Source organism: Prionailurus bengalensis, chromosome A2 (genome assembly GCF_016509475.1).
Source record: "Prionailurus bengalensis isolate Pbe53 chromosome A2, Fcat_Pben_1.1_paternal_pri, whole genome shotgun sequence".
NCBI classification, from domain to species: Eukaryota; Metazoa; Chordata; class Mammalia; order Carnivora; family Felidae; genus Prionailurus; species Prionailurus bengalensis.
The window spans coordinates 21,155,798-21,180,502 of NC_057348.1; the positions used below are offsets into that span (position 1 = coordinate 21,155,798).

Sequence of the window (24,705 nt, forward strand, 5' to 3'; positions counted from 1 at the left end):
CCAATGTCCTGCCTGCCCTCTCCCTGCCTAGTTCTGTGCCCCTTCCCATCCTAGACCATAAGAGGCCACCAGAATAGAGATTATTCCTGGCAGAAGCCCACCATCTGTGCAAGGGAGGGGAAACCTACCTGCAGTGTGATCATGCCAATATCTGACAGTTTCCCCACGCTCCTGCAGCTCAGTGACCTGGTGGCCCTGGTGCGGGGGAAGCTGTCCCGCATGCAACGAGCTGTGCTATCAGCACTAATTGTCATTGAGGTCCACGCCAAGGATGTGGTGAGCAAGCTGATCCAGGAGAATATAGTCAGTGTGAACGACTTTGAGTGGATCTCACAGCTGAGGTGAGGATGCAGGGGCCCCTGGGCCCGGCCGTATCCAGGGCCAGGGCAGGGTGGAGAGGCAGTCTACATTAGGCCCTGGCACAAGCTGGGCAGGGGGCCTTGATGCCCTCATTCCCCACCTTGCCTTGGCCACATACCCAGTGGCCCATGGTCCCCATGACCCGGGAACCCATCTCCCTGAAATGCCAGGTACTACTGGATGAATAACAACCTGTACATCCGGGCTGTGAATGCCGAGTTCATCTATGGCTATGAGTACCTAGGCAACAGCGGGAGGCTTGTGATCACGCCCCTGACCGATAGGTGAGCATCCCCCTCCCCATGTACCCTTCTACCCTGGGAGCCTCCCTCCAGCTCTGGCTGGCCTAAGAGTTTGGGGACCACAAGGTGCTATCAGTCATCAAAACAGTGGAAGGTTAGGAGCAGGGGTTTCAGGTTCAAAACCAGTTCTGCCCATCATAGGCTGAGGGACCTTGAACAGGTGACTCAACCCTACATGCCCCCGTTTCCTCTGCAGTTTCCTCAGGGTGGTTATGAGAATTTCGCCAGCCAAGGTCTAAAGCTTTTAGCCACACATGTGGCACTCAGTAAGCATCTAACGGATGAGCTTTACTAATTTCATCAGTGAAAGCCTTCTTTCAACGTACCAGAAAAATTGATCTTGAGAGAAACAAGATCCTGTCCCTTTTGTACAGTGAACAATTCTCTTCTAAAATAATCAGTCATTTCCTCCGGCCACTTGTACTTAGCAGCAGTTGAATTTTCAAGTTGGGTTTTGAAGAAGGAAAGTGAAGTGTGGTCAGAGGTCAGCCATCCCAGCAGGTCCCTGAGCAAAGCTCTGCAGGGTCATGGGGCCAAGTGGGGGAAGCACTGGGCAGGTGGCCGAGGGCCCCAGTCCTGACCCCAGCAGCCAAGGCTGGGCACACGTGGGGCCCTGACAGGAGGGAGAAGCAAGAGCCACTATCCACGAGGCCCAGCACAGGAAGGCTCTCTCTCCCTATGTCTCTGGGAATCCTGAGGAAGGAGCGTGGCCCATGCCTACCTCCTCTCACTCCTGCAGGTGCTACCTGACTCTGACCGGGGCCCTGCACCTCAAGTTTGGGGGTGCCCCAGCTGGCCCAGCTGGCACAGGGAAAACTGAGACCACTAAAGACCTGGGCAAGGCCTTGGCCATCCAGACAGTGGTGTTCAACTGCTCTGACCAGCTTGACTTCATGGCCATGGGCAAGTTCTTCAAGGGCCTGGCCAGGTGAGGCTGGGCATGAGGTTGGTCCAGGACAGGGCAGGAAGGCTGACCTCTCCCAGGGACACTGCCTGAGACTCCCAGGAGCATCACAGGGTGGAGGAGGGGACAGGATGGAATAATAGCAGTCAAAGACTCAGTCCCTAATGGGCACTGGGCTGAGGTGGTGGGCGTGGGGAATATGTCCAAGCTGGCAGAGATGATCATTGTAAGCTTCCTCTCAGCAGAGTCACAGGGGGCTTTGGAGATGTCAAGTGAGCTCTGAGCTCATATCCCCCCATTGTTCTTACCTCATTCAGTGCTGGGGCCTGGGCCTGCTTTGATGAGTTCAATCGCATTGATATTGAGGTGCTATCTGTGGTAGCCCAGCAGATCACCACCATCCAGAAGGCTCAGCAACAGCGTGTGAGCATCCGGGGTTCCACCACCACCCCATGCCTCCCTCAAGTTACCACCGCATCACTTCAACTATCCCCAGCATGCCCACGCTGCCACGTGGCTCCTCATACCGGCGGCATCAAAAGCCAGGCACTCAGGCCTGCCCTGAGCCCAGCCTGTCTCATCTCACAGGGGACTGGGCAGTCCCACTCCCCCTTGTGGAACTGTCCCTGAGGGGCTTTTGTAGCCAGTCAGAGAGCCCACGCCCTCGCCCCACTCCAGGTGTAACTTTCAGGCCGGCTGTGGTGGAGGAAGGGGTCCCTTATGGACATCCTGACCCTTATGGAAAGCCCCAGCCATTTGTCCCTTCTCTAGCCTCATTCAGAGTGGCCAGAGTTCTCCTCCTGGAGACAAGAACTGGGAGGCTGGCAGGTGCCCAACCCCACCCCAGTAGGGTGCTGGGTCCTAGTCAGAGCTGAGCTTGCCCAAGTCTAGGAGAACCAGTGTCAGGAACTGGGGGTAGGGTGTGGGTAGCAGGAGATATGTGAAGACCTCAGGGAGCCGGGACCTGGGAGGCCACTGGTAGCTACCGGGACCAGAGGTCTTAGGTCAGATCCTGAGGAGCCAATCCTCTCTCCTGGGCTGAGCAGCTATAGCTGGGACAGGGCATCCACAGGGAACAAGGGGTCCATCCAGAGAGGAGGCAGGTGAGTCAACCCCTCCCCTCCCCCCATGTAGGTGGAACGCTTCATGTTTGAAGGTGTCGAGATCCCACTCGTTCCATCCTGTGCTGTGTTTATCACCATGAACCCAGGATATGCTGGTCGCACTGAGCTTCCTGATAACCTGAAGGCGAGTTTGGGCATAGGGCAGACCTAGTGACTTCTCAGGGTACTGGAAAGCCCTGCAGCTGTGGCCTCAGAGGTGCCATCAGGGATGATGACCCCCGTGGCAACCCTCCTGCCCAGTGTCCTGAGACCCACCCCCCAGCCATGGAGAGGAGACCCCGGGCTCGTCCTCAGGTTTGGGAAAAGTCAGGGGGCAGGTTCAGGTCAATACGAAGGACCGATTTCTAATGAGTAGAGTGGTCCAGTAACAGGGGAGGATACACCTCAGCTATGGCAGGCAAGATGCAGAGGGGAATCCAAGCATCAGTGAGGCAGGAGGGTAGTGAGGCTGCCTTCTGAGAACCAGGCAGTCCAGAGAGTGAGTTGTGGTCTGGGAGGGGAGGCCTGCTTCTCCGTTCACGTGTGCACTCCGTGCCCCAGGCGCTCTTCCGGCCTGTGGCCATGATGGTCCCGGATTATGCCATGATCGCGGAGATCTCCCTCTACTCCTTTGGCTTCAACGAGGCCAGTGTGCTGGCCAAGAAGATCACAACCACCTTCAAGCTGTCTTCCGAGCAGCTCAGCTCCCAGGTGAGGAGGCCCTGCCCCAACCAGGTTCCAGGGTGTCAGAGCTGCCATCTGCTCCCGGTGAGCCCCATAGGATGGGAATTACATCCCCACTTCTCAGCTGAGGGCTAGTTCAGATGCAAGGGAGGGCCAAACATTAGGAAACCAAGGGCCACACAACCCAAGGCTGAGGAACAAGTACACTGGGTCTTACGGGAGCCCCGCTTCCCCCCAAGCCCCACACCATGGGCCATCCATTCGGCATGCTGAGCCCAGCTTCTGGGACAGCTGCAGCGGACACCAGTGCGGACACCAGCACTGGTGGGTAAGCTTTCCCGTTTGGCTCCCTTCTCAGGCAGGCTCCCCCTTTGCAGTGGCAGAGATGAGCCAAGCTCTGGGCTTACATGCTGCCTGCTTAGTTTCTCTTTCTTAAGAGTTGTAGAAAAAGTCCCTGGTGTCATCCTAATGGGCCCCTTCTGGGTGATCTGCTCATGCATGAACACCCCCTGGTCACTGTGGCCAGGGGGAAGACGTGTGGCCTTTGGCCAGGGGTGCCCCCCAAAACCCACGTGCTGGAGGAGATGCAGTCTGTTCCCAGGAAAAGCAGCAGCTGCCCGCCACAGTGCGGCCCGGGAGCCAGAACCCCTACACACCTTCTTTGTAACCGTCCACTTCCAAAGATGCTGCCCTCCCGTCAGACTCACTGTACCCACGTGGTTCTGGAAAGGCAGTCAACCCTTCTCAAGTGCCAGTGACTCAAAGTGTAGCCCAGTCTCTTCATCCTGCTCCAAGTCTGAGACTTCTGGGAAGTGCGCTGGTCCATGGGTCAGGTCCAGATGTAGCTCTCATGGTCTGGCCTCATAGACAAAAATGATAAATTTAAGGGGCACCTGGGTGGCTCAGTCGGTTAAGCGTCCGACTTCGGCTCAGGTCATGATCTCGCAGTTCATAGGTTCGAGCCCCGAATCGGGCTCTGTGCTGACAGTTCAGAGCCTCGAGCCTGCTTCAGATTCTGTGTCTTCCTCTCTCTCTGCTTCTCCCCTGCTCATGCTCTCTCATACTCTCAAAAATAAGCATTAAAAAAAAAGATAAATTTAACTATTTCCAACATACCTGCCATATAATGGAGAGAAACAGAACCAGTAAGTAGCAAAGAGAAAAGCCTTGGTCTTCCCGGTGGGTCCTGGTCGTGTGGCTGAAAGGGTGGGTCCAGAGAGACTTAAGAGATAATGTTTGAAGGAAGCTCAAAGGCCCTCAGGGCCAACCCTATTGTGGCACTAATGGGAACTCCTTTTACATTTTTTTCCTCTCTGCCCCTGGTGCAGTGCTGGGACTGCAGGACTCTGCCTGGGTCAGAGTCCTCATCCTCGGGGGCCAAGAGTTGAGCAGGGGATGCAGAATAAGTAAACTTGTGAAGGGAGAGGGCTGCTGGGATGGTAAATAGAAGGTTCCAGAGGAGTGCAAACGAGGGCACCTGGCTCAGGCTGGGGCATGTGGGCAACCACAGATAGCTGTCGGGAGAAGTGACATTGTAGCTTCCAGCTGGGTGAGGGCCAGGTACCAGGTGGGAGACAGAGTGTTCCAGGCAGAAGCCCCCAAAGGGACAATGCCCACCCACCCTTCCTCCTGTGTGGTGGTGACAGGATCACTATGACTTTGGGATGAGAGCTGTGAAGACAGTGATCTCGGCTGCTGGCAACCTCAAGCGAGAAAACCCCAGCATGAATGAGGTGAGCTCCATCCAGCAGCAGGCCCAGGCGGGCCTCCAGGATGACTCAAGAGGGGCCAGAGGCACAACCCACCTGCGTCCCCTGAAGGCCCCACTGGCCTCTGCTGCAGGAGCTGATATGCCTCCGGGCTATCCGAGATGTGAACGTGCCCAAGTTCCTGCAGGAGGACCTCAAGCTCTTCTCTGGGATCGTATCAGACCTGTTCCCCACCATCAAGGAGGAGGAGACTGACTATGGCATCCTGGACAAGGCCATTCGCCAGGTCTGTGAGAAGAGCAACCTCAAGGATGTGGATGGTGAGCCCCTGGCCCCTGCCCTCACAGTGCTGGGGTGGCCATCCCGGGGTTCCAGGGCAGGGGCGCAGAGACAGGGCAATACTGCCTTAGGCCAAGAGTGCCACAGGCTGGGGACTGCCAGCAGTCCCTGCCCCAGCCTTGTCTCCACTAGAAGCTTCAGGTAATAGATGTCTAGGAAAATGTCCTCTGTCCCAATCATGCTTCTGATACCAGATGTGCAAGTTTCCCAATTCTTTAGCACCAGCTGGCTGTCCCACAATTCAATTCAGTTCTGACACTAATCAGAGTCCCAAGTCCCAAGTAGTCACAAGTGGTGAGCCTCCAGGTTACCCACAAATTTTCTCCAGCTTGGCCACAAATCAGAAGTTCCATGACCCCCTCCTTAGGTTTGACCATTCACTAGAACAGCTCACAGAACTCAGGGAAACAAGTTTACTACTTATTATATAATAAAGGATATGAGCAAGGATACAGACAAATAGCCAGATGAAGAGATACATAGGGTGAGGTCTGCCCCCTTGGAGTTGGGGGTGAACCACCCTCCCAGAACATGGATGTGTTCGCCTACTAGAAAGCTCTCTAAACCCCATGCTGTAGGGATTTTTATCGAGTCTTCATCATGTAGGCATGATAAAATTTTAATTATTATCAATTATTCTCCACTTCCAGCCCCTCTCCCTTCTCTGGAGAATAGGGGAGTGAGCCTGAAAGTTCTAGGCATCTAACCATGGTTTGGTCTTTCTGGTGACCAGCCCCCTTCCAGGAGCCCACCACCAAGAGGTGCCTCATTAGAACAAAAGACATTTCTAGCACTCAGGAAATGACAAAGGTTTTAGGAGCTCTGTGTCAGGAACCAGGATCAAAGGCTAAGTATTAGAAAAGAAGATTCTCCTAGCATCCTATTTATAATGGTTTGAGGAGCTCTGCCTCAGGACCCCGGGGCAGAGACCAATGTATATTTTGCTGGTTATTTTACATTGGGGAAGCAAATCCTGTTGTCTCCCCCAGACGTCTTGCTGTGGTCCCTCTCTCCACGTGGGGACTAGTCACAGCACTTGGGCTCCTCTTGGGCCCTGTTCCTCCCTGACAGGAGCTCTCCTCTGCTCTGTCTTCACCTGCCTGGGGTGGGAATCACTGGGGAAATGGTGAGCTGTGGCCTTCCCACACCCACCACCCCACTTCACCCCCACCCCAACTCCCCTCTTTTGGAGCAAAGCATGTCACTCACTCCCTTCTTCAGGACTTGCTCATACTCCTCATGGAACACAGCCCTGTTGTTGTTGGACTAAGGAGCATTTGGGCTTTTCTTGAACTGGATTGTCACAAAAACCACCACACAGTTGGAAGAACTCTATGGGATGCCCTCATCAGTCTCCCTCTCGCCCCAACCCTCTTTCCCAATAGAAGGTGGGGGTCTCAATGCAGCCGCTGCACAGTCATGCAGCTCGAGCTCTGGTCCCACCATCCCCTAGCCCGGCTGACCTTTCCTCTCCTCCTAGACCCTCCCTGTCTGTCCTTTGTGAAGAAGGGGGGTGCTTCCCCAGGAAGTCACACCTGGCTGTTCTGGCCACCCTGGCTACATGGGGCCCTCTCTGGGGCCTGATGTGCTCATGCTGCAAGGCCTGTCCCCCATGCCTTCCACTGTTCATTCCACATGCAGCTCTGATGCCCCTTCCCGCCCACCAGGTCCCAGCAGGCTTGTTGAATGAAGCCTCAAAATCTCTTGCTCATGGCTTTGGCTCAGCTTAGCCATCACTGAATGAGTAGACCATGTCTCATTAACAGGGACCCCTAGGCATGTGGCACCATAGCTCCCTGCCACTCCCCAAGCCGCTCTTGGGCCAAAGTGATATGCTCATTCTCTACCTGTGGGTCTGGCCCTCTGCCCACCACTGGCAGCTATCCCTACAGCTCTGGTCTTGGTCAGTCAAAGCTCCTGACTGACTCTCAGGTTTTGTCCCTGGGATTTTGCCACGTATTGGCCACCATTTACTCAGGGCAGTGCTTTCGGCAGGAGCTGACATTGCTTCTGGGGCCTGTGCCAGCTGGACACCTGACCAATGGATGTTAGGGACTGATGGTCACAGTGGCAATCATGGCTGGCCATTAGCAGAGAGTCCCTACTCTGTGCCAGGCTCTGTGCTCAGGGCTTCACCTGCCCCCTCCTTTGAAGTAGGCACTATTGTCAGCCGCATTTTATAGATGAGGAAACTGAGGCTCAGGGTGACCCACCTGAGGTCAAACAGAGAGCTAGTGGCAGGGCCAGGACCCAAGCCCATGCTCTGCCCCCTGGGTTCCATTTGCATGTCCCTCCAGGCTTCCTGACCAAGTGCATCCAGCTCTACGAGACCACGGTGGTACGGCACGGCCTCATGCTGGTCGGGCCCACAGGCTCTGGCAAGAGTAATGTAAGTGGAGCCAAGCCAGGCGATCCAGCACCCAGACAGTGGGCCTGAGGGTGGTGGGGCTCAGTGGGGTCTTGGCCCCCATTTGTACCTCTGTGGCTTCTAGACTACCCCTCCTGCCCCTGTGATCTGCAACCCACTCCAGCCCTGTTCTCTGGGGAACAAGGAGGCTCACTCTTGGGTGGCTCCCTCCCCAGTGTTACAGAGTCTTGGCAGCCGCCATGACATTGCTGAAAGGGCAGCCATCCATCAGCGGTGGTGTGTACGAGGCTGTCAATTACTACGTGCTTAACCCCAAGTCCATCACGATGGGCCAGCTGTATGGAGAATTTGACCTGCTCACCCATGAGTGGTGAGTGGTCCCAATCCCTCTGCAGTTATCACCCTGTGCCTAGGCTTCTGGAGGCTGTGAGCCATGCGTCCCCCTCCCCACCCTAGCCCAGTGGGAGGTCAGGAGCTCAGGCTCTGGAGCCCAAGTGCCTGGAACCCTATTCACCACTGCACTTCCTTGCTGAGTGACCTTCCTCACTCCCTGGGTCTTGGTGCTGTCGTCTGCAAAGTAGGGATAATAATGGCACCATGATTGCCATAGAAAATGACCTTGACATAAAGAAGATGTTTGGACAGCATGGCACATACCAAGTTTTCAGTAAATGTTGCCTGGTGTCGTGACCCCAGAGGGTTGGCGATTCCTCTCAGGGCCTCCATGCCCTGGCAGACACATGCATGTCAGGGAAAGTGCCTTGAGCTGGAGAGGGCAACTAAGTGGACACCGTCCAAATGTCAGCATGTGGGAGGCTCTTCTCTGGGGGGATTCTGTTTCTCTCAATAAGTTTCCAGTCTCTGCTGGGGACTTTTGCTTGGCTCCAGTGTTCTGGGGCCCAGAGAGGGGCAGTCACTTGTCTTTCTAAATGTGAGTCTGGCCTGCTCCCACATTTCTGGTGAAGGGTCTCAGCTATACCCACTCTAGGCCCCTGCATGGGTAGGTGGGGGGCCTGGGGATCAGACCAAAAACATGTTCCCCTACCCACCAGTTTCCCTGGCATTTGGGGCCTTTGAAACCTGAGCCTTCTTGGGTTCTGTGGCAGGAACTGGATACATCTCGTGACCCATCCCTTGCTTTTTCTGCTAGGTCATTGACCTCTTATCCTTCTCTTTCCATGTCCCAGAACTCTGTGGACCTCCATTTCTGCTGTTGCCTCCTCCCCCGTTTCCTTTCTTTTCCCCAGGATATCACCTTTTTATCCTCTTTTTAATGGAGACTCAGCAGAGAAGGAATATAAGCACACATTTTTATAACCCCATGTTTTACCAAAAAGTCCCATTTCCCCCATTATAGTTTTTCAATGAATGAAGATATTGAAGGGAAAAATACCCCAGCCGAGCAGCCAGATGTCTCTGGGAGTCAGCTGTGCTTGCTGCCCTGTTTCTGGGCACCTACAGCCCTCTCCTCCTGGTAACTGCAGGACAGATGGGATTTTCTCCTCCCTCATCCGGGCGGGGGCCATCGCCTCTGATACCAACAAGAAGTGGTACATGTTCGATGGGCCGGTGGATGCTGTCTGGATAGAGAACATGAACACGGTGCTGGATGACAACAAGAAGCTGTGCCTTAGCTCTGGGGAGATCATCAAGCTCACAGAGGTATGTCTACCTGTCCATTTCCCTGGCTCTCCTCTGCCTCTGGGTGGACCTGATGGCCACAGCATGCTGGCCATCCTCATCCCCCTCCATCTCAGGACCACAGCTGCACCTCAGCCCATCCCCACAACCTTTTGGTGTCCCTCTCCATCCCAAGCTCCCATATTTGGCCACGTCTTGTGCAGCTGCTCAGAGCTGCCTATCTGCAGACCCACAGTCTGTGATGCTCTGGGCCTAGGTCCAGGATGACCACCCACAAGGCTCTGCCTTGTGCCTCCCAGGCCCCCTTGCAGCCATGTCAGCCCAGTCTGAGTCAGGCATCTTAGCAATATGACAGTCATATGGGAGACAGGTGGTCCAGACCTGGCTGTAGGGACACCTGCCTGGTGTGTGAGGTGCAGTTCTCAGAAGAGGAGGTATCACCTGGGTGTAAGAGCAGTTCATGGTATCCACACTGAGCTGATCTCTTGAGCCCTTCTGAGAACACCCAGAGATTCTGGAGCATAGCAGGCAGCTCCCATCAGATTTCTCTATGGCTCCAGGGACCCCAATATGCCCCAGTCCACTATACTGGCCAGAGAGTAATCAGGAATCTCCTGACTTTTGTTCTCCTCAAGACTCCAGGGAGGGATATTTTATCAGCTGAAGACCAAGGGGTTTCTGCATCCCTTCCACCCCAGCACTGCTCCTGGTGCACATCCCTCCCCATGGCCTGCCTACAGTTGCAGGATGGGCAACCCCTCCCCATGGCTCTGTGGCCCTAGGAGCTGGTGACTGGCCCACTCATACAGTTCATGTCCTGCCAGGTAATGACCATGATGTTCGAGGTGCAGGACCTGGCAGTGGCCTCCCCAGCCACAGTGTCCCGCTGTGGTATGGTGTACCTGGAGCCCAGCATCCTGGGGCTCATGCCCTTTGTCGAGTGCTGGCTAAGGAGACTCCCTGACTTATTCAAGCCCTATAAGGAACAGTTCAAGGCCCTCTTTGTTGGCTTCCTGGAGGTAAGCAAGTCCACAGTGTGCCTGGCCCAGGTGGGGCAGCCAGGTGCTGTGGCCGCCAGCCACAAGAGCCGGGTGCTCATCCCCTATAGGGGTCCATAACTTTCATCCGGAACTCGGTAAAGGAGGTGATCGCCTCAACCAACAGCAACCTGATCATGAGTCTCCTCAAGCTGCTGGACTGCTTCTTCAAGCCCTTTCTGCCTAAAGAGGTATGGCTCTGAGCAAGTGGGGCTGGGTGCCTTCTCCTTTATGCCCCCTGCTCTCCTTGCCCGAGTACCAGAGGGCCCTGAACCCCACGCCCAGCTTCCTGGAAGAGAGATTCAGATCGGCTCACATGGGTCACGGGATCACCCCATCAGGTGTGCTGCAGAGACACCAAACTATGCAGCAGAGGCCAAAGGATGCCCCCAACCTCTGCCTCCTAGGGCTACTCAGTACTATTCTTGCCTTGGCCTGATACTGTTCCCACTATCCCCAGGGCCTCAAGAAAATATCCCCAGAAAAGCTGAGTCGCATCCCAGAGCTGATTGAGCCCTGGTTCATCTTCTCCCTGATCTGGAGTGTGGGTGCCACAGGGGACAGTGCCAGCCGCATCAACTTCAGCCACTGGCTCAGGATCAAGATGAAGATAGAAAAAGTGAGAGGCAGCAGTGCCCACCCCCCCCACCCCCCCACCCCCCGCCAGGCTGGGCTCCCAAGTCCAGAATGTGTGTGCTGAATGCCAGGTGTTCTGGGACCATCCATGGGACTCGGGCCCCCAGGGACAAGTAGCCACACAAATTCCTGGGCCTCACAGCCTGGTTTTCCTCTGGTCCCTCGAAGCTGACCATGCCCTTCCCAGAGGAGGGGCTGGTTTTCGATTATAGGCTGGAGGATGCCGGGATCAGCAGCACTAAGGATGATGAGGATGAAGATGAGGAAGGCAAGAAGGTGAATGCAGGCCTGTGCCGAGGGGACAGGACAGGACGGGAGGCGCCCCACTGGGTGGTGGCTAAACTTCTCGGTGAATCCTGACTACAGAGAGGAGGCCATGTTGATGGCCACAGGTCTCAGGTGGCGGTTATTTGCATTATCTCATGTATCCTCACAGATCCACAGTATACCTATTATCGTGCCCATTTTCCAGACAAGGAAATTGAGGCTCAGAACAGTCATCCCCAGCCAGTGGGTGACAGAGCTGGACTTGAACCTGGGACTGGGAGCTGTTCCTAGAGTTCCTCCCCTACCAACCATATGCATTGACTCCTCCGTGTTGATGCCGAGTCCAGGGATGTTCACCTCAATTCTACTAAAAAGTCCCATTTTCCTAGGGGCTGGGCACCCTAAGGGCAGGGCAGCAAGCCCTCAAGGCCTACTTTGGTGTCCCATTCATTCTATCGGCCAGCGAGGGCTCTGTGAGCCTACTCTGCTTCTATGATCAGAATCCTAACCCAGGAGGAAGAGGGGGCAGAGAGGCGTTTGCGGAGATGGCCACTATGCATGGGGCTGGGGATCTCACAGGACACATTTGAGTCTAACAGGACTGTCCCCAGTGTGACCTGTGCTTGACCATAGTGAGGACCCTCATCGGGGGAGGTCTGCAAGCTGGGTCAAAGAATTCATGCAGGTGGGATGGTGTGGGGAGATGAGGCCAGGTGACCTCAGCACCTGTGGTTCTGGTCCCCCCCTCCCCCGCCTTGGGTAGTCTGAAATTAAATAGCGAAGGCCTTTGACTTCTGGGCTGTCCACTTGCTGGAACACTTCCTTGATGCAGAGACCCACAGCTTCCCTAGGAAGCTGCCCACAAGGGCAGCCGTGTGCAGAGAGCTCCCCCACTCGCAGTGGTTTGTTCTGGGGTTCCCCATGGTGTGCAGAGAGTAGGGCACAGGCTTCCTATTTCAGTCAGAAACAGCCCCTTACCCGGGCTCTCTTGCCAAGGCCTAGCAGTGCAGCTCCTTGCCCTCCTGGTGCACTTGGCCAGAGTGGGGTTCTGGGCCCAGCCCTGAGCTACCTGTGGTTCCAGGTTGCCTGGGTCAAGTGGATGGACTCCTCGACTCCGTTCACCATGGTGCCAGATACCAACTACTGCAACATCATCGTGCCTACTATAGACACAGTGCAGATGTCCTACCTGCTGGACATGCTGCTCACCAACCACAGGCCCGTGAGTGCCCCTGCCATGCCCTGTCTCACCCAAACTAAGGCCCAAGTCAGGGGGTGGCTGGCCTCCCATATTGACAGGGTGGCAGCTCCTGCTGTATGCCAGACCCTGGGAGAGTTTTGAATACGTGATCCCGTTCTCCTAGGTGCTGTGCATCGGGCCAACAGGCACAGGGAAGACCCTCACCATCTCCGACAAGCTCCTCAAGAACCTGCCGCTGGAGTACATCAGCCACTTCCTCACCTTCTCAGCCCGAACCTCGGCCAACCAAACCCAGGACCTCATCGACAGCAAGCTGGACAAGAGGTAGGCACCTCATTCCTTTCTATGTCCCGTGTCCTCCCAGCCTGGCTCAACCAGCTGCTTTCTCAGCTCCTCACCAAATTATGCTCTCGGGTTTGCCGAGACCTTCCTGGAGGGCCCTGGGCTCCTTTGCAGACTGTTCTGGAGCCATCATCCATCAGAAATGCCTACTAGGCCCAGCCATGGGTGCTTGCCCTGGGCTGGGTACTCGGGTGGGGCTTGTTATGTGTCTGCATGGGAGGCAAGACTCACCTTGAGGGAGCCCAGACTCAGGGCAGTCAAGTGTGATGTCCTAGGATGTTCAGAATGGGACAAGGGGCTGCTCAAGAGTTCCAACAATTCAGAGGAGGCTGAAGGTAGTTGCCATCCTGCCACCCCTGGGCTCCCAGAGGACCTGGTACCAATGGGTGCTAGGCTCACACAGCCCCTTCCCACAGGCGGAAGGGTGTGTTCGGACCACCTCTGGGGCGCAACTTCATCTTCTTTATCGATGACCTGAACATGCCAGCCTTGGAGACATATGGTGCCCAGCCACCCATCGAGCTGTTGCGCCAGTGGATGGACCACGGTGGCTGGTATGACCGCAAGGTCATTGGTATGTACCCTCTGGCCTGAGCCAGTGGGGTGTGGGCTGGGTGTCCTGGGCAGGACCAGGGCATCTGTTAGGCAGAGTAGGCACAGCGCCCAGTGCCCACAGTACTTTTAGAGGGTCCACAGAAATGTTTTGATTTTAAAAAAATTTTTAATGTTTATTTGTTTTTGAGAGAGAGAGAGAGAGAGAGAGAGAGAGAGAGGCAGAACATGAGCAGGGGAGGGGCAGAAAGAGAGGGAGACAGAATCCGAAGCAGGCTCCAGGCTCCAAGCTGTCAGCACAAACTGTGAGATCATGACCTGAGCTGAAGTTGGACGCTTAATTGACTGAGCCACCCTGGCGCCTTGTTTTGATTTCTTTTAAAATCACCAGGAAGATGAACTTTCAGGTCAAAGAACATTTTTAATGTATAACATAAATATATTTGTCTTTATTCTAATACTGATATAAATTATAGTTTTTAATATTGTTATGGAGGAGAGGAGACCCTTGAAGGCCAAGTGCCTGGGGCCCACAGAAGTCATAATTCAGCCCTGGGCAGGGCTTCCTCCTGACTTCCTGCCTCCACTCCAGGAGCCTTCAAGAACCTGGTGGACATCAACTTTGTCTGTGCCATGGGCCCCCCAGGTGGAGGCAGGAATGCCATCACCCCACGGCTGATGCGCCACTTCAACTACCTGTCCTTTGCTGAGATGGATGAGGTCAGCAAGAAGCGCATCTTCTCCACCATCCTGGGCAGTTGGATGGGTGAGCCTTGGGCAGAAGTGGGGGAGGCCATGGGCAAAGGCAGAAGCCCAAGCAGATAAACTACTCCTAGGACAGCCGGGCAGCTGCTGGAAAGGGGGGAGTGGTTGAGGCACTGACCTCAGCCCTGGATTCATCCTTTACTCAGCTATGTCACCACTGGCAAATTTGTGAACCTCTCTGAGCCTCAGTTTCTCCATCTGTATAATGGATGATGATATTAGAGTCCACCACCCCAAGTTGTGAAGGTTAAATAAGACATTGCATGTAGCATCTAGCATGAAGCCTGGCACATGGAGATTACTGAATATATGATTTATACATTTGTATGCTTGTGACTTCACCTGCATGTGCACACACATACATGTCAGTACTTACCTAGAAAAGCTGGTGGAAGGATGTTACTTTTATAAATCAGGAAAAGCCACCAAGATAGAATGGACAAAGTGGCCCTGATCTTCCATGGGGTTTGGGGAAAAGTCTGCATCAGGATGCAGTTTCCCTCACCAGCCCACCTCCTATCTAACATACATTCTGACCTGTGAACTCCCCTTGGCACTGTGCCAGGTGGTGGGGGATGGGAGTCAGGTCTTCCCTCCTGTGGCCTGGCCTGCCCTGCCCCCAGGGGTGATAGGTCAGAACCTGCCTACAGGCCCAGCTTGTGGGGGGGGGGGCGCACATTGCTCTGAGGAGGGTGGGTAGCAGGTAGCTGCTCTGGGAGCTGCCCAGCTCAGCCCAGCTGGCCAAGGTGGGCAGCAAGGGACCCACCTAAGTTAGACCCCCATGTCTCTCCCTCAACCCTCTAGATGGACTCCTCGGGGAGAGAAGTTACCGGGAGCCCGTGCGTAAGTGCAGGCCCAGACAGGCCCTGGCTGGGGTGAGGTGCTGGTTCCAGGGGGAGCCCTGGGCTCCAGTTGGGTGGGGCTGAGGCTGGGTCGCAGTGGCCACAGTGAACCATCCTCAGGCTCATGTGAGGGCCTTGGGCTATAGCCAATGCCTTTGTAGGCTCATTCAACTATTCGTACAGCAGCCAGTCCTTTGGTGCCTGGGTTATGTCCATCTTGCAGTAGAAGCAAAGTAAATGTGAGTTCAGTGAATGAGCTCCCACCCTGTGTAAAGAAGCAGAGGCTCCAAAGAGGCTGGCCCTCTCCGAGGAGCAGGCATCTCCAGTGTGGCAGCCTCACACAGGACAGATCTGTCAGTCATTGCTGCAGGGCGACTGACTACCTCAGGCCTTCAGACCCACCTCACATCCCACCTCTTCCCCTACCTCAGCTGAAAGAGGCCATCAGAAAACAGCACCCTCCTTAGGCCTCCATGTCCATTGCTCACCTGCACACAGGCGCCCATTGGCCCTGTCTTCTCTCTTGTTGCTGGGAACGGACTGCCCTGCTCCCAGACAAGGTCAAAGAGTCCTGTTCTTAAGCCTGAATCCTACCCCCAGATTGTGTGCCGGAGGACGTGGCTCCACCTCCCAAAACACTGCATAAGTACCCACATATGTGTGTGGCCCTTCTCCACTGGGCCATTCCATCAGCAAGCAGACATGTCCCCCATCGTAACACAAAACCCCAAACAGCCACTCTCGGCCCCTTCCCATCCTGGCCATCACTCTATTTCTCTGCTCACGTTGACAGCACAGCTCAAGAGCATTGTCTCTTCATGCTGGCACCAGCCGCCCCTCCCACTTTCCCTCGTGCCCCACCACTCCCCAGAGAGTGCCCTTGTCACCAGCGGCCTTGTGTGGCCAGACCAAAGGTCAGCTCTCAGTCCTCACATTCCCGGGCTGTCACTGTCAGTGGAGGGTGGCCGCTCCTTCTCTCAGGTCACCACCCTCCACCCCCATTTCCCCACCCCACCCCAACCTCCCACCTGTCCATCTATCCATCTCCATCTGCAGCCAGAGGGACCCATTCAAATGTTCATTCGGATCACACTCCTCCGCTGCCCAATTGCAGACAAGAGCCCAAGTCCCAACAGTGGCGGATGGGGCCATCCCTGCCCCTTGTCACCTCTCTGTTCTCACCCGCTCCTCACTGTCCTGGGCCTGCTTATGCCTCCCTTCCTCAGCTGTCTGCTTCAGTGCCCCTCCTCGCGAGGCCTCTCCCAGCATCGTGCCGAATGCCCCTAGCCCTGGCCACCCCCACCCCCTGCCCCCAACACCTCTCTCCTGCGGCAGGCCTCTCCATAGCTCTTTACTGTCTGCTCTGCTGCACGTCTGTTCGTTCCCTGCCTCCCCACAAGAATGGCAGCTTCAGGGTGATGAGTGTGTCTGTTGGGGCTGCCCTCTGTGCCCAGGACCTAGAACAGTGCAGTGCCTGTGTTAATAGATGAGCCCCTCTGTGGGGCTGATGAGTCCTCCTGCCCCTTCTTTACTTTTTTCCACTTCAGGGGATTGATTCCCTCTGCCCCAAGTTCCCACTGACAGCATTTGGTTCCCAGCAAAGAATTGAGTAGATTTTAAAGAACAATAAAACAGATTATGTTAGTAATGAAAATGCAGGCTGGTGGGTTGCAGCAGCTCCGGGGGGCTGGTAAGCCCTGCAGGTCACGGCTGACTCCAGGCCCTGCACATCCCCTGTGATGCCCTCCTGAAGCTTATGTGGACCATGTGACCCTCCCCTGCTTGGCTCAGAGCCGGCATGTTTCAGGTGTGGGGACAGCCCCACTGGCACTGACTCCCCTTGTTCTGTGTGTGTGTCCCAGTGCCCCAGTGCACAATGGCCTGTGTCAGTAATGAGGATGTACAAGTGAGGAGCTCAGAGCAGGAGATTCCTCACCCCAAGCTAGGGGACATCAAGAAGAACTTGTGGAGGAGGTGGCATCGAAGAGGATCTAAAGGGTGGGTGCAAGTGAGGCCCGCAGGCTGGGGAAAGGGCATCTGGGGGAGAACACGGCATTGGCAAGGGCAGGGGGTTAGGATCCACAGAGGCCGCACTGGAGCCCCCACCTGTGTGACCCAGGTCCACCCTCCTGTTCCCACAGCTGGGGCCCCCACCATCGCTCAGTTTGCGGACCCCCTCGTGGAAGCCACCATCATGGTATACTCCACCATCACCTCCCAGCTGCTGCCCACCCCAGCCAAGTCCCACTATACCTTCAACCTGAGGGACCTTTCCAAGGTCTTCCAGGGAATACTCATGGCCGACCCGGCTAAGGTCGAGGTGAGGATCTGGTAGGATCCCTTCCCAGTGTCCAGCAGAGGAGTACCCACCATGACTTCACAGTCCTCCCCAGCCCCTCAGTTTTAGGCCTTACTGCTCAAACACTGCCCAGCCTTGATCTGACCAGGCCCTGAGTGGGGCTGGAGGCATGGTGGGCTCCAGACCCCCTGCCTTCCTATAGCTGAGTCCAGATCCATGCTGAGAATGGCAGTGGTGTTGGGGCTCACACAAAAGAGGGAGCCAGGGCAAAGAAAGGGAGAGAAAGGTTCCTGTTGGAGGCCCTGTGTGGGAGAAGATTTGGGAGGAAGAATGAGTGGGATGCACTCCAGGAAACAAATACTCCAGTGGAAGGAGCAGGACTGTAGCAGGGAGTGGGCTGTCTGGTGTGCTGGGTGGGCTGGGGCAGACTGTGAGCTGTGGGGGCCGCAGGATCCTGAAGGTGATGGGAACCATGGGTTTGGGTGGGAGACAGATTTACACTTGGAATGGGGGTGGGTTTGGTCAGTGTGTGCAGAGCCTGGTCTGCACAGGGAGACTCAGTGAACAGGACAGATGCCAGACTTGGCCTTGCCAAGCTATAGCCAAAGAGGTAGAGAGAAGGGCCTGGGAGCTTCCTGAAGGTCAGCTACTCACCCAGGGAGAGGCAGGAAAGCTGGGATGGAGGTGGCAGCAGACATAGAAATGGGAGCAGAATCCAAGGGGCTTGCTGAGTGGCTAGATGTGGGGCGTTAGGAAGGAGAATTGGGCATTCCTCCCCAGCCTGGGGTTTGAGGAATCGTGGGGGCCCTAGTGGAGCTGGGTCCCAGTAGGCACTTGGCCTTCTGAGCCTGGATCTGGGGGTGGAGAGGCACAGGTGTGAGGCACAGCCCCATGCAGGACGTGGTCCTTGGCTGGCTGCCCTGTGTGCAGCCCTGCCCGGGACTCCAGGGGAAGAGGCAGGTGCTGATGCCAGGATGGCTGCAGGACAAGGTACAGCTGCTACGACTGTGGTACCACGAGAGCTGCCGCGTGTTCCGCGACCGCCTGGTGAACGAGGAGGACCGTGGCTGGTTCGACAAACTACTGGAGAGCCACATGGAGTACTGGGACGTGGCCTTTGTTGAGGTCTGTCCCTTCCAGCCCATCCTTTATGGGGACTTCATGTCGCCAGGCTCAGATGTCAAGTCCTATGAGCTCATCACCAGCGAGAAGAAGGTGAGGGGCCCGGCTGAGGCCTACTCCTCCTGGGGCCCTTCATGCTGCCCCCCGGGACCCAGGCCCTCTGCAGCACTGCTAACAGACCTGCGTGCTGTGGCTGGAGGGTCAGGACACTGACTTCGAAGGCCAGCACTTGGCTCTCTGGGTCTCATTTCCTTTGTCAAAAGGGTGTAGCAGGCCCTCGTTGGCCCACCTCTGAGGATGAGCCTGTGGTTCATTTGAGACGGGCTCTGTAAACAGGGACATGCTGTACCTGTTGGAGGGGCTATCATCCTGCCCTCAGAGGGGCAGCAGGGCCCCTGGGGTCATAAGTCTGAGTCATGACCCCAGGGAGATATGGAAGAGACCCCGTCAGGGGTCTCAGAGCTGCATGGCTGGCGTGGCCTTCCTGACGGTTTCCCTCCACACACATCCCCTCCTTGTTCCTAGGAGCTCCCACCAGAGTCATGGGTCAGTACACTTGTTAAAACCCAGAGGAAACAGACAGGGCTCTGACCCCACGCCTCAGGCCTTGGTGTATCCAACAGGTCGGGCCTTATGTAGGTGGAACTGGCTTCTGAAGGCACAGCGCCCTTCCAAGCACAGAGGAAGGGGTGTGCTTTCTGTTGGGGGCCCTGGTTCACAGAGACCGAGAGAGGACCCAGATCTCCCCATCCTCCCTGCCCCAGATGATGCAGGTGATTGAGGAGTACATGGAGGACTACAACCAGATCAACACAGCCAAGCTGAAGCTGGTCCTCTTCATGGATGCCATGAGCCACATCTGCCGCATCAGCCGCACCCTGCGCCAGGCGCTGGGCAACGCGCTCCTGCTGGGTGTGGGTGGCAGTGGCCGCAGCTCCCTCACTCGGCTGGCCTCGCACATGTGAGGGCCCCCAGACATGGTGGGGAGTGGTGGCTGGCGGCAGGCAGACTATTGGTTCCATTTATGTTCTTCCACAGATGGGGGAGCCTCGGGCCGCCCTGGGCCAGAACCCCCAGCCATGGGCTTCTGAACACACTGGGAACAGGAACTAGGCCCCAAGGAGAGGCAACAGAAGTACCCTGTGGTGCTGTGGGGAGGGAAATGTGGCTGCAGACATCCAAGAGGGATTCCTAGATGAGACGGCCATAGGCTTTCTCTCAGAATCAGAGCTGGGAGGATGGAAGGAAAGGGCATTCCAGGCCATGGGAACAGCTTAAGCCAAGGTCTGAAGGCAAGAGAGCATGTTCAGGGCCTGGAGAGTCTGCAGATCTGCCCAGGAAGGGGGCCAGACTCCAGATGGCTGGGGTGGGGTGTGGGCACCCACCACTCAGCACTTGGCCTCAAGCTCTGGTAGGCCTCCACCCAAACTCCTGTCTCTAGGGCTGAGTACGAGTGCTTCCAGATTGAGCTATCCAAGAACTACGGCATGACCGAGTGGCGTGAAGATGTCAAGAAGGTCTTGCTCAAGGCTGGCCTGTACAGCCTGCCCATCACCTTCCTGTTCTCCGACACCCAGGTGCCACTGCCATAGGCAATGGGCAGGGTCCAGGGTGGGGTGGCTATAACCCCATCCCAGTGTGGTATCCTATAAGGTGGTCAGTCCTTCAATCCCAGGTCACTGTCATTTGGGGTGGCTGTTTTGAGGGACAGCTGGGACTAGGGGTGAGGGAGCCCATAGTTGGGTGGGTCAGGTGCGTGGGGCCAAACCCAGCCTATCAGGGCTAGGGAGATATAGATCGCTACTAAACCCTAAGGGTAAAGAAGGCCCCTGGCACCATGGCTGACCACAAATGGCACCACACTCACTGGCCAAAGGCTTCCCACCTTAAGGACCACAGGACTTGTGCCCAAAGTGCTGTGCCCGTGGTGCTCTATTTAGGGGCTGCTCCCTCTAGAGCTCCCTAGGCATGAGTACTGTTACTAGGTCTCTTAAGAGAAGGTGAGGTTGTGGCTTTGGGGTCTCAAGACAAATACAGCAGCACTTAAACCTGGCTAGGGGTCAGAACTGGGCCAAGGCTGAAGTCCTGAAATATATCCCACCCTGTGCAGAGTCCTCTCTGTTCCCAGCCCTGCTTCTACCCCAGGGTCCCCTCATGTCAGCTGGTAAGGACCTATTTCTGCCCATGGCCTGGTTTTCTCCTGTAAATAGGAGGACTAAACAGGCATGGAGCGGCCTGAAAAGTGAGGAGTAAGGTGCCACATCTCCTACACAGGACCCAAGGCTCTTTCACAGCCCAGTGGTGATGTTCAGAGTCTCTGCTATAGGGCAGACCCGGATATGAGTCCTAGACTATGACTTATGGGGTCACTTGTATGATCCTGGGCTTCTCTGCCCAGGTTTGTAAAATGGGGCTGCTGTGAAGGTCCAGGGAGACCAACGCCCAGGGGCCATCATCAAGGCTTAGCTTTTGCACTCTCATCTCTCCCCAGATCAAGAATGAGTCTTTCCTGGAGGACATCAACAACATCCTGAACTCGGGTGACATTCCCAACCTCTATACCTCAGAAGAGCAGGACCAGATTGTCAACACCATGCGGCCATATGTCCAGGAGCAGGGCCTGCAGCCCACCAAGGCCAACCTCATGGCCGCCTACACTGGGCGTGTGCGCAGCAACATCCATGTGGTGCTGTGCATGAGGTACAAGCAGTCATCGCAGCCTGCTGTGGGGAGGGTTCTGGGCTCCTGGGGGTGGAAGTCAGCATCTCATTTGGACTCCTGGCCCCCCAGCCCCATAGGAGAGGTCTTCCGAGCCCGCCTGAGGCAATTCCCCTCGCTGGTCAACTGCTGTACCATTGACTGGTTTAACGAATGGCCAGCTGAGGCCCTGGAGTCTGTGGCCACCATGTCCCTGAACGAGATCCCAGAACTGGAAGCCACCTCTGAAGTAATTGGAGGACTGGTAGGTGTCTTGGAGAGGAGCAAGCTGTCGTGGGGGAAATGTTTAGGCTTGGGACTCTCACCCAGGCTCAACACTGATGGGCATTTGGGCAGGTGAGTTACCTGTGCTGAGCCTGTTTCCTCATCTGTATAATGGGGGTGCCACAAGACTGTCTCAGTGACATAGGTGGTTGGACACACACTTCACAGTCACTGTTTGTTTTGTTCCCTGAGATCTTTGTGGCAGCTTTCTTCACAGAGCCCCCTGACACAACCAAAGACCATGGATGGGGGACTAGATCTGTCTGGTCCAAACTGAGAGAGTGGTGGTCACCTGAGGGCCAAGAGCTAGAGTGAGTCCACTTCCCTGTCCAGCTATGCTGAGGCCTTGGGCCCTCTGTTTCCCCTGGCCCAGCCTCCAAGGAAGGGAGGTCCCACCTTAGGATTCTCAGGGAGAGGCACGTCTTGGGAGCTGTGACCAGGGAAAGATCTGGGAGAGACCTGAGTCCATTTAAAGGCAGCTCTGCCCTTGACAGTTGTGTGAACTTAAACAAGCCCCTTGACTTCTCTGGGTTGTGGGATTTTCTGCAGAATAGGTGACCTTGACCCTGGAGGCTATGAGGATCATAGGAGACAGTGAGTGTGAGAGGCATTGAGGTTCTTACATGTGGCCCCCTCCTTGGGACTAGGCTGCAGTGGCTTTGAGGGCACCCTGGTGCCCTTTCTTTGCTGCTGGCATCAGTGGTTTCCCACCCTACAGATTCAGGTTTGCGTATATATCCACCAGTCGGTGGCCAAGAAGTGTGTCGAGTACCTGGCTGAGCTGGCGCGCCACAACTATGTGACCCCCAAGAGCTACCTGGAGCTGCTTAATATTTTCTCCATCCTAATTGGGCAGAAGAAACAGGAGCTGAAAACTGCTAAGAACCGCATGAAGAGTGGCCTTGACAAGGTGGGCCACGGTGGGGCTTTGTGGGCAATGGCTGACAGCCCATGATTCTGCCTGCTCTGGCTTAGCCCAGACCCAGGGAGGCCCAGCCCACCCTCTCATCAGCAGCCTGCAGTGTTGAAATGGGTGGCTTCCTCCCTTACCAAACAAACAAATGAACAGAAGCTGTTGGACAAGGGCAAGGCCAAAGCAGGTTACCCCACAGATATTCAGGGGATGGCTCCCTTCCTCCAGGGTTCACTGGACAACCAGCCACAGCCTCTCACTCATGCATGAGGGCCTGAGGCCCTGCAGGAACCTCTCCCCAGGCCCCTCCAGGCCCAACTCTCTCTTTCTTTTGTCTTTTTTTTTTTTTTTTTCAAGTAGGCCTCATGCCTAGCATGGAGCCCAACAGGGGGCTTGAACTCAACACCCCGGGATCAAGACCAGAACTGAGATCAAGAGTCAGATCCTCAACCAACTGAGCCACACAGACACATACCCCGGCTCTCTTTCTGGTACCCTGTCACACCTAATTTCCTCTCTGCATCCCCCATCTCCTAGCTGCTGCGAACTTCAGAAGATGTGGCCAAGATGCAGGAGGAGCTGGAGATGATGCGCCCTCTGCTGGAAGAGGCTGCCAAGGACACCATGCTCACCATGGAGCAGATCAAGGTCAGGGGTGCTCCTTGGCTCTCTTCCCTGATGTCTGACCGTGTCTGAGGATGTTCAGTGTCCCCATGCAACCACAAGATCGCCAGCTGCCTGACCCTGCAGGTTGTTTAGCCTCTCAGTGCCTGTCTTCCTCAGCCAGTAGTCATTGGTTTATTCAACAAGTGTTTGCTTGGAACCTATTCTATGCTGGGCACTGCCCCGGGGTAGGGGATGTGGTGAAAGCAAGAGAGGCAGCCCAAGCCGTGGTAGTCATGACACAGACTGAGCGGCAGGCCACCACAGGCAGCTGTGCGGACTCTGCCCGAGTCTCCCTCTGAGTCTTCGTGAGATCCCCAAATTCGAGGGCCGTGTCCTCCCAGCCGACATCTCAGATTCGTATGTTCGTTATGACAACTTTCTGGTAGAAGCAGTCACATTCTACTCTGCAATGTCAGTGTTTTGAAAATGTTTGCCAGCAGATGGAAAGAACATGATGGGGGTAGGGGGAGCACCTTTCTCTGTCTTGCATGGCGGTACCCTAAGGACTTAGGGGGTCCTTCCCTGGTAGGCAGTTGTGCTCAAGCACATAAAGCCCAGAGCCCCAATCCAGGCCCACTGTGAATACTCGGAATGGGCTTCTTACATTCCCAGAGCTCCATGGCCTGTCATAGCCAAGAGGGCCCTTGGAGAATGGGGTATCCCAGCCCTCATTTCCCTCTGCCTAGGGAAACTGAGGTGTGTAGGAAGGAGAAAGGGGTGGGGACACGTGTCCCTGGCATGCCACCAGCTGGGTCCTCCCTGCTTTTGGTCTCCAGGTGGACACAGCCATTGCCCAGGAGACCCGAAATTCAGTGCAAGCAGAGGAGATCAAGGCCAATGAGAAGGCCAGGAAGGCACAAGCTATAGCTGATGATGCCCAGAAGGACCTGGATGAGGCCCTGCCTGCCCTGGATGCGGCCCTGGCCAGCCTGCGCAACCTCAACAAGAATGATGTGACTGAGGTGGGTGGTCAGGCAGCCCTGGAATCCCCCCTGGTGTCCAGCCTAGCACCCCTGGCCTCCAGGCCCCCTCTCTCCACATCCCTTGGGGGTCATGTGCTGGGAGGTGTGAGCAGAAATAGGGCTCAAACCCAGCTGCCTGCCCTTACCTCCTTGCACCAGCCCCTAGGCCCTGAGCCAGCACATGGGGAGGGCTTTTGGTCCTAAGAAATCAGCCTCTAGCTTCATGGTCAAGCCTGGGTATATGGGGGAGCAGCAGGAGCCACAGGCCAAGGCAGACCTCAGGGAACATCTCAGAGCACATTTTGTCAACGGTAGTAGGAACTGGGTAGGTGAGGTCCACCTTATCTGACAGCTGTCCCTGCCCTGGGGGAATCCAGGCATTGATGGGTCTCCCCCACTCTTGGCCTGACCTGTAGGTGCGGGCCATGCAGCGGCCACCCCCAGGCGTGAAGCTGGTCATAGAGGCTGTGTGCATCATGAAGGGCATCAAGCCCAAGAAGGTGCCTGGAGAGAAGCCTGGCTCCAAGGTGGATGACTACTGGGAGCCTGGCAAGGGGCTGCTGCAGGATCCTGGCCGCTTCCTTGACAGCCTCTTCAAGTTTGACAAGGTGAGCATGCCAGGTGCAGCCTGGACAGTGGGTAAGGCAGGGAAGCAAGGAGAGGAGCCAACACCCCCACAGTGTAGGATTCTCTGTCCTATCTCCCTCTG

At 55.9% G+C, this 24,705-nt stretch overlaps 1 protein-coding gene across 1 annotated transcript in view; it reads left to right on the plus strand.

Annotated features, from left to right (window-relative positions):
- Window positions 1–24,705, plus strand: part of DNAH1 (dynein axonemal heavy chain 1) — a 76,264-nt gene that overhangs the window by 40,036 nt on the left and 11,523 nt on the right. The window contains exons 27-56 of the mRNA XM_043587516.1: window positions 178–341; window positions 531–644; window positions 1,402–1,590; window positions 1,884–1,989; window positions 2,701–2,814; window positions 3,231–3,380; window positions 5,000–5,086; window positions 5,196–5,382; window positions 7,699–7,790; window positions 7,985–8,139; window positions 9,254–9,431; window positions 10,235–10,429; window positions 10,519–10,638; window positions 10,908–11,066; window positions 11,252–11,359; window positions 12,432–12,572; window positions 12,715–12,875; window positions 13,310–13,467; window positions 14,038–14,211; window positions 15,015–15,053; window positions 17,194–17,372; window positions 18,336–18,566; window positions 19,238–19,434; window positions 19,915–20,050; window positions 20,965–21,173; window positions 21,264–21,435; window positions 22,174–22,365; window positions 22,906–23,016; window positions 23,811–23,996; window positions 24,413–24,604. Coding sequence (XP_043443451.1) covers window positions 178–341; window positions 531–644; window positions 1,402–1,590; window positions 1,884–1,989; window positions 2,701–2,814; window positions 3,231–3,380; window positions 5,000–5,086; window positions 5,196–5,382; window positions 7,699–7,790; window positions 7,985–8,139; window positions 9,254–9,431; window positions 10,235–10,429; window positions 10,519–10,638; window positions 10,908–11,066; window positions 11,252–11,359; window positions 12,432–12,572; window positions 12,715–12,875; window positions 13,310–13,467; window positions 14,038–14,211; window positions 15,015–15,053; window positions 17,194–17,372; window positions 18,336–18,566; window positions 19,238–19,434; window positions 19,915–20,050; window positions 20,965–21,173; window positions 21,264–21,435; window positions 22,174–22,365; window positions 22,906–23,016; window positions 23,811–23,996; window positions 24,413–24,604 — 4,596 coding nt within the window. The remainder of the gene's footprint in view (window positions 1–177; window positions 342–530; window positions 645–1,401; window positions 1,591–1,883; window positions 1,990–2,700; window positions 2,815–3,230; window positions 3,381–4,999; window positions 5,087–5,195; window positions 5,383–7,698; window positions 7,791–7,984; window positions 8,140–9,253; window positions 9,432–10,234; window positions 10,430–10,518; window positions 10,639–10,907; window positions 11,067–11,251; window positions 11,360–12,431; window positions 12,573–12,714; window positions 12,876–13,309; window positions 13,468–14,037; window positions 14,212–15,014; window positions 15,054–17,193; window positions 17,373–18,335; window positions 18,567–19,237; window positions 19,435–19,914; window positions 20,051–20,964; window positions 21,174–21,263; window positions 21,436–22,173; window positions 22,366–22,905; window positions 23,017–23,810; window positions 23,997–24,412; window positions 24,605–24,705) is intronic.